Source organism: Oryctolagus cuniculus, chromosome 6, assembly GCF_964237555.1.
Source record: "Oryctolagus cuniculus chromosome 6, mOryCun1.1, whole genome shotgun sequence".
Taxonomy (NCBI): domain Eukaryota; kingdom Metazoa; phylum Chordata; class Mammalia; order Lagomorpha; family Leporidae; genus Oryctolagus; species Oryctolagus cuniculus.
In genome coordinates this window covers 126,077,237-126,090,074 of record NC_091437.1, presented here as the reverse complement: position 1 = coordinate 126,090,074, position 12,838 = coordinate 126,077,237, and the positions used below count along the sequence as shown (strand labels likewise).

Below are 12,838 nucleotides of genomic sequence, written 5' to 3'. Positions count from 1 at the left end.
CCTGCTACACCACAGTCCCAATTCCAAGTTTTTTAAGTTGTAAAATGGTATCAGTTATCCTAAAGGAGTTGACAGCATGTATGCATGAATATCAACAATTTTTTGTACCAAAACAAGTTTATATTTTAATTCCATTTTTCCTTAAACTTTTTGAAGTCGACTTGTATGTCCTGAAGAAACTGTGGGGAGGTGACTTTGAGCCAGGAGTTGTGCTGGCTAAGCCCTTGGGCACCTCTGATCCTATTTCTTCATCTGCATCACAGTGTGATGTAGCCCTACGCAAGGGGCTAGGATTTAATGAGGATCAAATAACAGTTTTCCCCCTGTGTCTGTGGATTTCTCGTCTACAGAGTCAGCCAGCGTCGGTCAAAAGTATTCAAAAAAATTTCGTCTGTACTGACCATGCACAGACTTTTTCATTGTCCGTATTCCCTAAGCAATACCATATCATAGCTATTTATGTGGCATTCACGTTTTATTAAGTAGGATAAGAGTAGATAGAGATGATGGGATGGAGGCTGTGGGAAGGTTATATGCAAACACTACAGCATTTCATATGAGGGACTTGAGCGTCTCCCAGGCTGGCTGTCTGCAGGGGACCCTAGAATCAGTTCCCTGTGAAGACCGAGGGGCGAGTATATTTGTTTGCTGAATGAACTTTTCAAAGTCATACAAAATGCAAGAGAGCATTAACTGTGATTTTCTTTTCCAGTAATCAGGCTTTATTTTCTCACTCGAAAGCCTCTATGTGTCAACTACTTGAGCTGTTTCGACCAATGAGACTGCCTCTGCTCTTTCTCCAGTGGTGAAAAAGCTGGTGGACTTTGAACTCCCTTATGTCAGTCTTCAGAGTTGCGACATGGACGGCTGTACCGTTGGCCTCAGGAAGTGGTGAGCGCTCAGTGCAGCGGGAGGGACTCGGGCATCTCCCCTGGCCGATCAGCACTTACCAGGTCCCGCCTCGGCTGCTCACAGCCCGGCAGCCTCAGAGAGCGGGGGAGCAGGAGAGGAAAGCCAGGGAGAAGGGACCAGGATGCTTGTCCTCAGGGAAGCGGGCTGGGGGTGGCTTTCTCTGTCCTCGAGCGAGTCCTCAGGGCTGTTGGGATGAGCCGGGGACCCTCCAGTCTCCATCTGCACTGAGAGGCAAAAGGAAGGGAGGGGTTGAGACACGGGATGGAAGCGGTGTTGGCAAGGGTTTGCTTTGGGATGGATCCTCGCTGTGTTAAGGGAGGAAGTGGCGGACAACGGTCAGCAGATCTGATTCATCTGTTGAACTGTGGAAATCCCTGATGGCCAAGGATGAACCTGGCCTATCTGCGTGAATGTGACTCTGAATATTTGGCTTAAAGGATACGCACCAGCACCCCCCATATTCCTAGCCCAATAGGACGCACATGTCCCTCTGCGGAAAATATAGTCATTTTCCCCAGAAATGGGGTTCCGTGAAGAACCAATGAGCAGAACATCACTTTGAGAGGCCAGCACACTTACTCATCCTCGCTGCTGTAACCTGTGGTTCCCAGAGATGATCCTATGTATGCACTGCATGGCCACTCTGGTTCACATCTCCCAGCCCAGCTATTCTGTAGTCAGGACAGAAGCTTTACCGAAAGGCATTTTGAAATCCAGGGGTTGTAGTTACCTTGACCTCATGATGCCTTGCTGGAGTGCCAGGGTGACTTTGAATTTTGGAAGGACATTCTCAACAAGGCTGGAAGAAGTTCATAGGCTGCTGTTTGGAAATGAGAGGGTACTTCCGCAGGTCTGCGGAAAAATGGAATGAAAGATCCGTTGATTTTTTTGTACAAAAAAAGGTTTGAAACAAATGTATAGTATGCATTTCCACAAGCTTTTTGAAGACTTCCTTTATTCTAAAAAATGGTCAAAACTTTGGGGCAAGGAGCCAGAGGCAAGGGAAAGAATTCAGGCCCATTTAAGGGTTGGAGATCAGGTGTCCTGGAAGGCACTGGGTGTCTCTGGGTCTATTTCTTCATCTGTATCACAGTGTGAAATAGCCTCACTCAAGAGGCTAGGAATGAGTGGGGGTCTATGCCCAGCTGATCCTGGGATCAGAATCCGTGAATCCAAGTCCCAGTCTCTCAGGATTTATCTACATAGCCCCAGCCAGTTCTGAGCCTCCATTTCTGTAATTGTAAAATATAATAATAATAAGAAGAATAATACCTATCTCCTAGGGTTGTTGTCAAGGTTAAAGTAATCCCATATGCTCTATCAGTCTTGGTCATCTTTATTCTTTTTATATTGATGACATTGATGATTATAGTGGCCCCTAAAATCCTTGGGGTTTAGATGATGGACTCACGAGCCCTCTTGGGAACTTGAGATCCAAGGACAGATGAAGATGCTGTCCCTCACCTTGAGGCCCAAAGTAGGAATCACGCTGTGCCTGTGCCTGTGTTTTCGTGAAATAGGTAGACTCCAGATGACAGGTGCAAGGGAACGCATCTACACCACCCCAAGCCAGCATCTTGGACCCAGGCCGAGCCTCTGCTCATGAGAGCTGGGGAGAAGGCAGTCCCGCGCTGATGCTGGAGCCCAGGGCCACATGTCTGGATGCAGAGAACCACTGTAGTGTCCCACAGCTGCCCGCCCTCTTTCCTGAACGAGGCCTCCCTGCATGGGAGCAGGCAGGGCTGCTCCAAGAGCTACGATTCCCAGCCTGTGGGGCCTCCCCAAAAGGCCTATCCATGCTGAGCAGTCTTCTCTGCTTGCGATGACTCTGGGTGCATCTCTCCAATGACGCACAGTGTGGCTCCTTCCAGACCAGAGGGTGCCTGCCCTGGCCCCCCAGAGCCCCAGTGAGGGATGGCTCTGGGGACCCTCTGACTCTCAGAGCTAACAGTTGCTGTGCTGTGCTGTGCAGGGGCCTCTGGGGTGTACAGGGCAAGAGCTGAATGGAATGTCAATGGGAATGCTTCTCCCCATGCCCAGAATGAAGTTGACCCCAAAACACCGTTCTCATCCTCTACCTGGCCTAAGTCCGGCGCCCCTCCAGTCTGAGTGTTGGCCTGCCAGCTCTGCTGTCGGGTTGATGGCAGATCACCCTCTCCTGACCCTCGGGAACCCTCTCCTGGCCGTTTTGGTTGATTTGGTCATTCTTAGCAGGCCACCACACTTGTGCAGCAACGTTTCTGCTCATCCTGCTGATGAGTCCAGTGGACTTTGCAAGTTGCTCTGCCGAGACCCAGAGAGGCGGCCCTGGGCAGGCTCCGGAGTCTTCACATTCGGCATCAAGAAAACTTGATCAGGCCGGCGCCGCGGCTCACTAGGCTAATCCTCTGCCTGCGGCGCCGGCACACCGGGTTCTAGTCCCGGTTGGGGCACCGGATTCTGTCCTGGTTGCCCCTCTTCCAGGCCAGCTCTCTGCTGTGGCCAGGGAGTGCAGTGGAGGATGGCCCAAGTGCTTGGGCCCTGCACCCCATGGGAGACCAGGAGAAGCACCTGGCTCCTGCCATCGGATCAGCGCAGTGCGCTGGCCGCAGCGCGCTAGCCATGGCGGCCATTGGAGGGTGAACCAACGGCAAAGGAAGACCTTTCTCTCTGTCTCTCTCTCACTATCCACTCTGCCTGTCCAAAAAAAAAAAAAAAAAAAAAGAAAGAAAGAAAAAAGAAAACTTGATCAGAGCAGCAGTTGGGATAAACTGTCTGTGCTTCCACAGCGCGGGGCATGAGTTACAAACGCAGCCTTGGAGGGTGGGCACCAGAGGAGGGGACGCTGGGGGAGCCTTGCTGAGAAAGGCAGATCAGCTGAGGACGGAGGAGGGGGAGGCAGTGGCTTCCTGGCAGGGGGAGAGGAGAGAAAATGTGCCTGGAAGGTGGTGTTGGCAGTAGGGGTGGTAAGAGTGGAACAGGAATGAGCGCCGGGCTGGTCCCTTGGTGGGCCTTGGGAGAGGGCAGAATAAATGGTCCAGTTCCTGGGACTTGGAGGGTCTGGAAGGTGACTCAGGAGAGCCCCTTCTGGTTAGACTGTGGGGCATGAGATGGAGGGAGAATGCTGGGCAGGGGTTACCAGAGCAGCTCAGCCCAGAGGTGAGGGTGGCCCGGGCTCAGGGTGGTGACAGGGTGTCTAGTAACTGGTGACCAAGAGGGAGGCTGAGTGGGAACAAGGATGAAGACCCTGCCCCTGAAGCGTTCTTTACTTCTTTTACTTTTGAATCTTTACTCTCAGAGCCCATCAGGTAAGAGCTTAGACTACAAAGAACATGTGAAACCAAAGAGGACGAGGGACAAACTGAAGGCTAGGCAGGTGCAGGCGTGTGACTGTGTGAGGCAAGGGAGCCCTGGTTTGCAGGGCAGGAGACACCGCTTTCCAAAGACTGACTGCCAGGTGGGCTGTTGGCCGTGTCGTAGGTATTCACTGAACACGCTTGAATCGTGCAGGTACATGGATCCATCCCTCGACGCCAAGCTGATGGACTGCAGAGTGGCCGTTGGCTTGCTGTATTTGCAGGTGAGGGGGACCAAGCACTCTCTCAGGACACTGCCAGATGTTACAGGCCATTTTGGCATGAAATTATTATTTTTTATTTGACAGGTAGATTTATAGACAGTGAGAAAGAGAGACAGAGAGAAAGGTCTTCCTTCCGTTGGTTCACTCTCCAAATGGCTGCTACAGCCGGTGCACTGCGCTGATCCAAAGCCAGGAGCCAGGTGCTTCCTCTTGGTCTCCCATGGGGTGCAGGGCCCAAGAACCTGGGCCATCCTCCCCTGCCCTCCCGGGCCACAGCAGAGAGCTGGACTGGAAGAGGAGCAACCGGGACTAGAACCCCGTGTCCATATGGGATGCTGGTGCCGCAGGCGAAGGATTAGCCAAGTGAGCCACGGCGCTGGCCCCGTGAAATCATTTTTTAAGATGTAGTAGTTAAGAATCCTACCTCAGCTGGCGCCGCGGCTCACTAGGCTAATCCTCTGCCTGTGGCGCCGGCATCCCAGGTTCTAGACCCGGTTGGGGCGCTGGATTCTGTCCCGATTGCTCCTCTTCCAGGCCAGCTCTCTGCTATGGCCCGGGAGTACAGTAGAGGATGGCCCAGGTCTTTGGGCCCTGTACCTGCATGGGCAACCAGGAGGAAGCACCTGGCTCCTGGCTTTGGATCGGCGCAGCGCGCCAGCTGCAACATGCTGGCTGTGGCGACCCCTTGGGGGGTGAACCAATGGGAAAAAGAAAACCTTTCTCTCTCTCTCACTGTCTAACTCTGCCTGTCCAAAAAAAAAAAAAAAAAAAAAAAAAGAATCCTACAGACACAGAAAGGATGATAGAGGTTACCAGGGACTAAGACTGGGGGAAGGGAGGCTGTTATTTCATGGGAACAGAGTTGTTATTGGCGGATAATCAATTTCTAGGTATAGGTTGTTGGGATGGTTATACAAGATTTTGATTGTATTTAATGCCATTGAATCACATACTTAGAAATATGGCTAAAATGGTAAGTGTTCTGTTGTGTCCATTTTTATTAAAAATACCGAAATGAGACTCGCACCAGAGCTCACTAGGCTAATCCTCTGCCTGCGGCGCCAGCACCCTGGGTCCTAGTCCAGGTTGGGGCACCAGTTCTGTCCCAGCTGCTTCTCTTCCAGTTCAGCTCTCTGCTGTGGCCCGGGAGTGCAGTGGAGGATGGCCCAAGTGCTTGGGCCCTGCACCCCATGGGAGACCAGGAGAAGCACCTGGCTCCTGGCTTCGGATCAGCGCAGCGCGCCAGCCGTAGCGACCATTTTGGGGGTAAACCAATGGAAGGAAGACCTTTCTCTCTGTCTCTCTCTCTCACTAACCCTGCCTGTCAAAAAAAGAAAAAATACCAAAATGAAAAAACAAGAAGAACAATTTACAGAGGGAGAAGAATCCCACCTCTCTCTTAACCGTCGCTCTCTGAATGTATAGCTGATGCTCCACCATCTAGCCTAATTTGACATGAAAGAATATCCCTGAGACTAAGTTCACACGTGGTCGCTGTATTAGTCTGCTTTTGTTACTTTAACTAAAATACCTGCGAGGAGCTTCTTGGGAAATTAGTTTATTTCCGCTTATAGTTCTGTGGCTACAGTTCAGGACTGAGCGTTCCCCATTTTCTAGCGTCTGATGGAGGACTGATCACGTGATGAGCCAGGAAGCAGAGAGAGAGAGAGAGAGAGAGAGAGAGAGAGAGAGAACTTGGGGCAAACTTGAACTCAAACGATTAAACCTCTCCTGAGAACCACTCTCCCAGGGCATGTCTCCAGACCTCCCAACTTCTAGCCACAGCCAGATCAAGTCTCTACTCTTAGTCTGCAAGCATCTCGCCTGAGTTTTGGGGAGACAAGTCCTACAGTGCCCATAGCAACCTCTAAATCCCACTCATGATAGCCTCTTTGCCCTGAGCCAGCAAGCAACACACACGGGCTCCCGTGGCCCATGACCTGGCAGCCGCAGTGGACCCTGTGTTCTGAAGGGTCTCATGCTGATTCAGTGCCACCTTGGAATTCCTCATGGTTTTTGAACAAAGACCACGTATTCCTTTTCCACTGGGTGGTATGTTGGTGGTCCTGCCCACCTCTACCTCCCAGCCTCTACAGACATGAATTCAGAGTCTGGCCCCCTTTCCCTTCCCTGCCCTGGGTGTGAGGGTTCTGCTAAGCAGTATGGTGGAAGCAGAGGCTGCCTCCCCGACAGCCCCTGGCTGACCTACCTCAGTTCTCTGCCAGCCTCCCCGGCAGCCCCCGGGCGTTCCCTCTCGGCACATCAACATCTTGGGAGACCTGGTCCTTTGCAGGCCTGGCTCAACAATTCTGGGAAGGAGGTTGAGAACTTTCCCAGCCTCCTGGGAATTCCTTGACAATATCCCACAGTCCGTCCCCAGGGTGGCCTTGCCCTGTTCAAACCCCACTGAGGCTCGCCGTCTCACTGAGACAAGACCCCAAATGCTGCTGTACTCATTTCATTTCCCCCTTAGCACGTCCACTTCTGACAGGACATGGCCTTCGTGTGTACTCAGAAGGTCGTGGTGGGGCAGATGTGTGGTACAGCAGAGAAGATGCCACTCAGGTACCCACGTCCCACATCAGAGAGCCTGGCTTTGAGTCCTGGCTCCACTGCTAATTCCAGCTTCCTGCTAATGCACACCCTGGGAGGCAGCAGGTGATGGCTTCAGTAATTGAGTCCCACCACCCATGTGGGAGACCTGGATTGAGTTTTCAGCTTTAGCCTGGCCCAGCCCCAGCTGTTGTGAGCATTTGAGGAGTGGACCAGTGAATGGAAAGTTTCTCTTGGTCTGTCTCTCAAAGAAATCAAAATAATTGATTTAAGAAATGTTCATGTGGCCGGCACCGCAGCTCACTAGGCTAATCCTCCACCTGCGGTGCCGGCACCCAGGTTCTAGTCCTGGTTGGGGCGCCAGATTCTGTCGCGGTTGCCCCTCTTCCAGGCCAGCTCTCTGCTATGGCCTGGGAGTGCAGTGGAGGATGGCCCAGGTTCTTGGGCCCTGCACCCCATGGGAGACGAGGAGAAGCATCTAGCTCCTGCCTTCAGATCAGTGCGATGTGCCAGCTGCAGCGGCCACTGGGGGAGTGAACCAACAGCCAAAGGAAGATCTTTCTCTCTGTCTCTCTCTCTCACTGTCCACTCTTCCTGTCAAAAAAAAAAAAAAAAAAAAAAAAAGGAAAAGAAATGTTCATGACTCTCCTGGTATGGATTTTGACATGGTTCATATCAAAATAAACTTTTTTAAAAAAGATTTATTTATTTATTTAAAAGAGTTACACAGAGAGAGGAGAGGCAGAGAGAGAGAAAGGTCTTCTGTCCACTGGTTCACTCCCCAAATGTCCACAATGGCCGGAACTGGGCTGATCTGAAGCCAAGAGCCAGGAGCTTCTTCCAGGTCTCCCACACAGTGCAGGGGCCCAAGCACTTGGGCCATCTTCCACTGCTTTCCCAGGCCATAGCAGAGAGCTGGATCGGAAGAGGAGCAGCTGGGACTAGAACTGGTGCCCATATGGGATACCGGAGCTTCAGGCCAGGGTTTTAACCCACTGTGCCACTGTGCCGGCCCCAGTGGGTACATTTTGATGTGTCAGCTTCCTAGAGGCTTATAAAAGGTAAAGAATCTCAGCACACACACTTCCTTGGGTGCTTTTATTAAGAGACCAAGGCACTAATAAAGCATCTCCATGAAGCTCTTTTAAATTCCAGCAGGAAAATGAAAATGTCATCCAAAAGTATTTAATATGTGCTGTCAAATTTTATGGTCAGAATAGCTTTGAGTCCATTTCCTGTTTTAAATATAAGAGGTAGAGAGTGAAGGAGATGGAGACTGACAGAGCTCCCATCTGCTGGTTCATTCCCCAGATGTTTGCAATGGCCAGGACTATGCCAACTTGAAGCTGGGAGCCAAGAACTCAATCCAGGTTTCCCATGTGGGTGACAAGGACTCAATCATTTCAGCCACTACCTGCTGCCTCCCAGGGTGTGTGTTAGCAGGAAGCTGCAGTCAGGAGCTGGAGTGGGGTTCGAACCCAGATACTCCAGTGTGGGACGTGGGCATCCTAACCAGCACCTTAGCGATAAGGCCACATACTTACCCCCCATAGCATACTATGATCCATACGTGATCATGTTCAATGTACTTACACTCATGTTACCTGGGTATGGGGCAGGATTTACCATTTTAAATGTTTATTGGGGGCTCATTGCCATTGTATTCTTAACGTTATGATAAATTATTCATGTTTCTGGTATATTTACTACGACATCATTGGTTGAAATTGCATCACCACGTCTAATATTGGTCCTGTGGGAAATAGGTGTGTGATCTTTACAATGTGGTTTCCTGTTCTTGTGGTGAGAGATCAAAGCTGCTAGCACTATAACATTTTTTTAAAGATTTATTTATTTATTTGAAAGAGTTACATAGAGAAGGAGAGGGAGAGGGAGAGAGAGAGAGAGAGAGCTTCCATCCACTGGTTCACTCCCCAATTGTCTGCAACAGCCAGAGCTGTGCCCATCTGAAGCCAGGAGCCAGGAGCTTCTTCTGGGTCTCCCACATGGGTGCAGGGGCCCAAGGACCCGGGCCATCTTCTACTGCTTTCCCAGGCCATAGCAGAGAGCTGGATTGGAAATGGAGCAGTTGGGACTCGAACCAGTGTCCATATGGGATGCCGGCACTGCAGGCAGTGGCTTTACCTGCTACGCCACAGTGCCAGCCCCTACAATATTACTTTTTGAAAGCCTATTTATTTGAAAGGCAGAATTACAGAGAGAGAGAGAGAGCTCTTCCATCTGCTGGTTCACTCTCTAAATGATGGAAACAGTCAGGTCTGGACCAGTCTGAAGCCAGAAGCCAGGATCTTTTTCCAGGTCTCCCATGTGGGTGCAGGGACCCAAGTATGTAGGCCATCCTCTCCTGCTTTCCCAGGCACATTAGCCAGGAGCTGGATCAGAAGTGGAGTGGCCTGGACTCAAACTGGTGCTCATATGGGATGCCGGCATTGCAAGTGGTGGTCCAACCCGTTGTGCCACTGTGCCACAGTGCTTGCCCCACATTGATTTTTGTCTGTTTTCATTAGGAGTTGTAAACCAGAGAGACACTTTCCTCTGCTTGTGACTGGGAAAAGGATAGCTTCCTGGGTTCTGTCCCTTACTCTGCCACTGGCTTTCTGTCAAGGTTATCTCTGGCCCACCACCTTCCAAACCACGATGTCCCCCTAGTAAGTGATGAGGTTAAACTAACAGACTCTAAATCTTCTCCCAGCTTTCACAGACAATTATTCACATCTTAGCTCTTTGCCTGGTAGTGTCTTCCAAAAACTGTAGCTAATGTTGCAGTCATCATTATCATGACCATTGCATCACTCCCTGAATCTGAGCCGGGGTACTGAGAAATCAGAAATTAGACCCAAGCTCAGCAGCCAAGGCAGGCGCACAATTTGCAGCCTCTTGCAGATACCTTCTTTGGCTGCCCCCAAAAGAATGCACCTCCCTCCCTCCCTGCTCCCCCGGTAGTGACCCATGTCCTCTCCTATCATGCCCAGTGGGCGGCCAGTACCGGTTCCCACGCGATCTCTCGCTAGCCAGGCTCTCGATGACCATGGACAGAGAGTGCGTCTCACATGCCTAAGATATGTGAATGATGAGTTCTAATACATTGGGGAGTTGTGCTAATCAGCCGTGAAGGAGAGCCTTTTGATGATTCTACAAGCACATGGCCCTGAGGATGGCCAGGGAGCTCACTGGGTTACCATGTCCTGCTCCCTTTCTTCTCTTCCTTCCTTTTGAACTTGACGTTGACAAACTGGGAGACCACATGCAGACACATACGTGTCTAGGTTTTCTCACGGATGTTGAAGGCTTAATCGCTTCTAAGTTTTCGTTTCAGCAGGCCTAGTACAGTGACCTTGTGGACATGAGAAAAAGGTGCCCCTTCCTCCAGGCAGGCCCTGGCCCATGTCAGGCCTGTGGCTAAGCAGCTGATGGCCCCTGGTGGCCCCGTGCCCTGTGCAGGTGCATACGTACCCCGCACTGAGCGTTGCTGGCCAGAACTGAGTGAGCGATGCTTTTCTTTGTAAGGCTCAAGCTCGCCATTTCTCACTACTGTGCCTTCTGTGGCAGGCTTTGGAGTGCTTGCGGCTGACAGGCAGGAAAACCATGGCTTCTGCGGTTTCACTCGGTTTATAAAATTGGGTTCTGTGTGAGTCCCCATCAGCCGGTCTTCCAGGCACTGTGTAACGAGTGGCGACGTCTGTCTAGACTTGACTCACTGTCTGAACTGCCTTGGAGTGAGACACTGTAGAAGATGCATCTGAATGATGACTTGTGAGCCCCAGATCAGGGTGGACAGTTTTCGAGTGATAGAAGTCATAGAGCTGGTGACCTCTGCCACGGATGGCGATGAATGAGGTGTCTGCAGTCAGTACCTACTCCTCTGAGCCCTGTGTCTCTCTCTCTGACCTTGCTGCCCTGTGCCAACCAGTCCTTGTGGAGCTGCAACATCGAGCGGAATTCAAGAGAGAAAACACTCACGCCCATGCTGATTCCATTCTGTATGTGGTGTGTGGGTTCAGCTTCCAGGACAGTCGGTGACAAGGAGAAAGCCTTGGGGTGGGCAGCAGCCTGCCCAATAAGGATCTAATGGCTTGGCTAGGCGTGGAGGTCAGACCTGGGTTTAATCTGTGGCCACTCACTTGCTGGGTCATCCTGAACATCATGGCCTCTCTGAACCTCCAACTCCACAGGGAAAAGTCAACAAGAAAACCTGCCTAAAATAGATTCTCGACAAATATTTTTCTTCTCTCTCAATGCCATATCCCCCTTTGCCAACCTAAATAGCAATGTCAGAAATGTCTTCAGCTTTTAAAAAAGGTTTATTTATTTATTTGAAAGGCACAGTGACAGAGAAAGAGAAGGAGAGAGAGGGAGAGGGAGAGGGGGGAAAGAGAGAGAGAGAATTTTTCATTTGCTGATTCATTCCCCAAATGGCTGCAATGGCTGGAGCTGGGCCAGGCCAAAGCCAGGAGCCAGGAACTCCATCTGAGTCTCCTATGTGGGTGGCAGGAGCCCAAGTACTTGGGCCATCATCTGCTGCTTTCCCAGGCTCGTTAGTAGGGAGCTGGATCAGAAGCAGAGAAACCAGGACCAGAAATGGCACTTTGATACGGGTTGCTGGGATCACAAGTGTCGGCTTAACCTGCTGCACCACAACGTCTGCCCCCATCTTCAGCATTTTGTTCTTTTCTTGGAAATGAACATAACTTGCCAGTCACCAAGGGGTATAACACACACACACACTTCAGACTGCAGTGCAAATGGGTGTCTGCTGATTGGCAGGGAGTTGTTGGGTGTTTGCTGTACGTAGGACACTGGGCAAGGTGCACCCAGGTCAAGGGCATGGGGCTTCCCTTGATGGGAGGCACAGTCATGGACAGTCAGGGAAGAGAGGCTAAGGTAGCACTGCTGATGGGATGGACAGTAAGACCTGAGTCTCCCCGGAGGCCAGGCTGGCTGAAGGAAACAGGCAACAGTGCCAGGAGGAGGAGAAGAAAGCGTAGGAGGAGGTACCTGGAGCAGCAGGCTTCATTACTTCTATTTTTCTTTTTGCTTCCAAAAAATTCTTTGAGCTTCCACAAGAGGCAGTTGTCTTCAGGTGACGTCTGCCTTTGAGCCCAGTGTCACACTGAAAGCTGCACTGAATCAGGAAATCATCGAGAAACCAGCTTAGGGATTCGGAGTATGGGGAGATCGATGAGGGCGGTGACCCAGCCAAGCAGCCAGGCCCAGCCAGATATTCAGTTTTAATTTTTTTTAATGGAAACTGCTTTCATCTTATAAAACGACTGCAAACTTGGAAGAGCCCAAAATGGAAAGTAAATGTCAACCCACATCTTAAATCAGCCCATAAACACAAACTGTTGACTTTTTCGGTGTGTTTGGTTCACATACATTTCATATATCTATATATGCACATCCATTCCCTTGATTCATGTCTTTATACGAGGTTTTTTGTTTGGATTTTGGTGGATATTTATTTTTTGCTGTTTTATAAAAAAATTGAAGTTTCTGATTATGCCTCATTTGTAACTTGGTGTTTATCACATATTAATACATCATAGACTTTTCCTTCCTGTGTTACTAAGTATTCCATATAATATCCCATATCATTAAGTATTGTACTTAATTTTTCTTGATTGCATAGCCTGTTTTTTCATTATACCCGAACTCAGTGGCCTATTTTGGGCATTTCATCACAATACCTACATGCTGACAGGGTGGCTGGGGAGACTGACTGTTGTCTTGGAGCAATTGGGACATTGTGAGCCACACAGTAAGCACATAGATATGTTAGCTGAGGTTTGTTCG

At 50.4% G+C, this 12,838-nt stretch overlaps 1 protein-coding gene across 2 annotated transcripts in view; it reads left to right on the top strand.

Moving 5' to 3' along the window:
* The window catches only part of SNX31 (sorting nexin 31), a 64,326-nt gene that overhangs the window by 24,655 nt on the left and 26,833 nt on the right, over nucleotides 1–12,838 (top strand). For both annotated transcript variants that reach the window (XM_070075371.1, XM_002710716.5), the window contains exons 7-8: nucleotides 804–891; nucleotides 4,402–4,471. In XM_070075371.1, coding sequence (XP_069931472.1) covers nucleotides 804–891; nucleotides 4,402–4,471 — 158 coding nt within the window. The remainder of the gene's footprint in view (nucleotides 1–803; nucleotides 892–4,401; nucleotides 4,472–12,838) is intronic.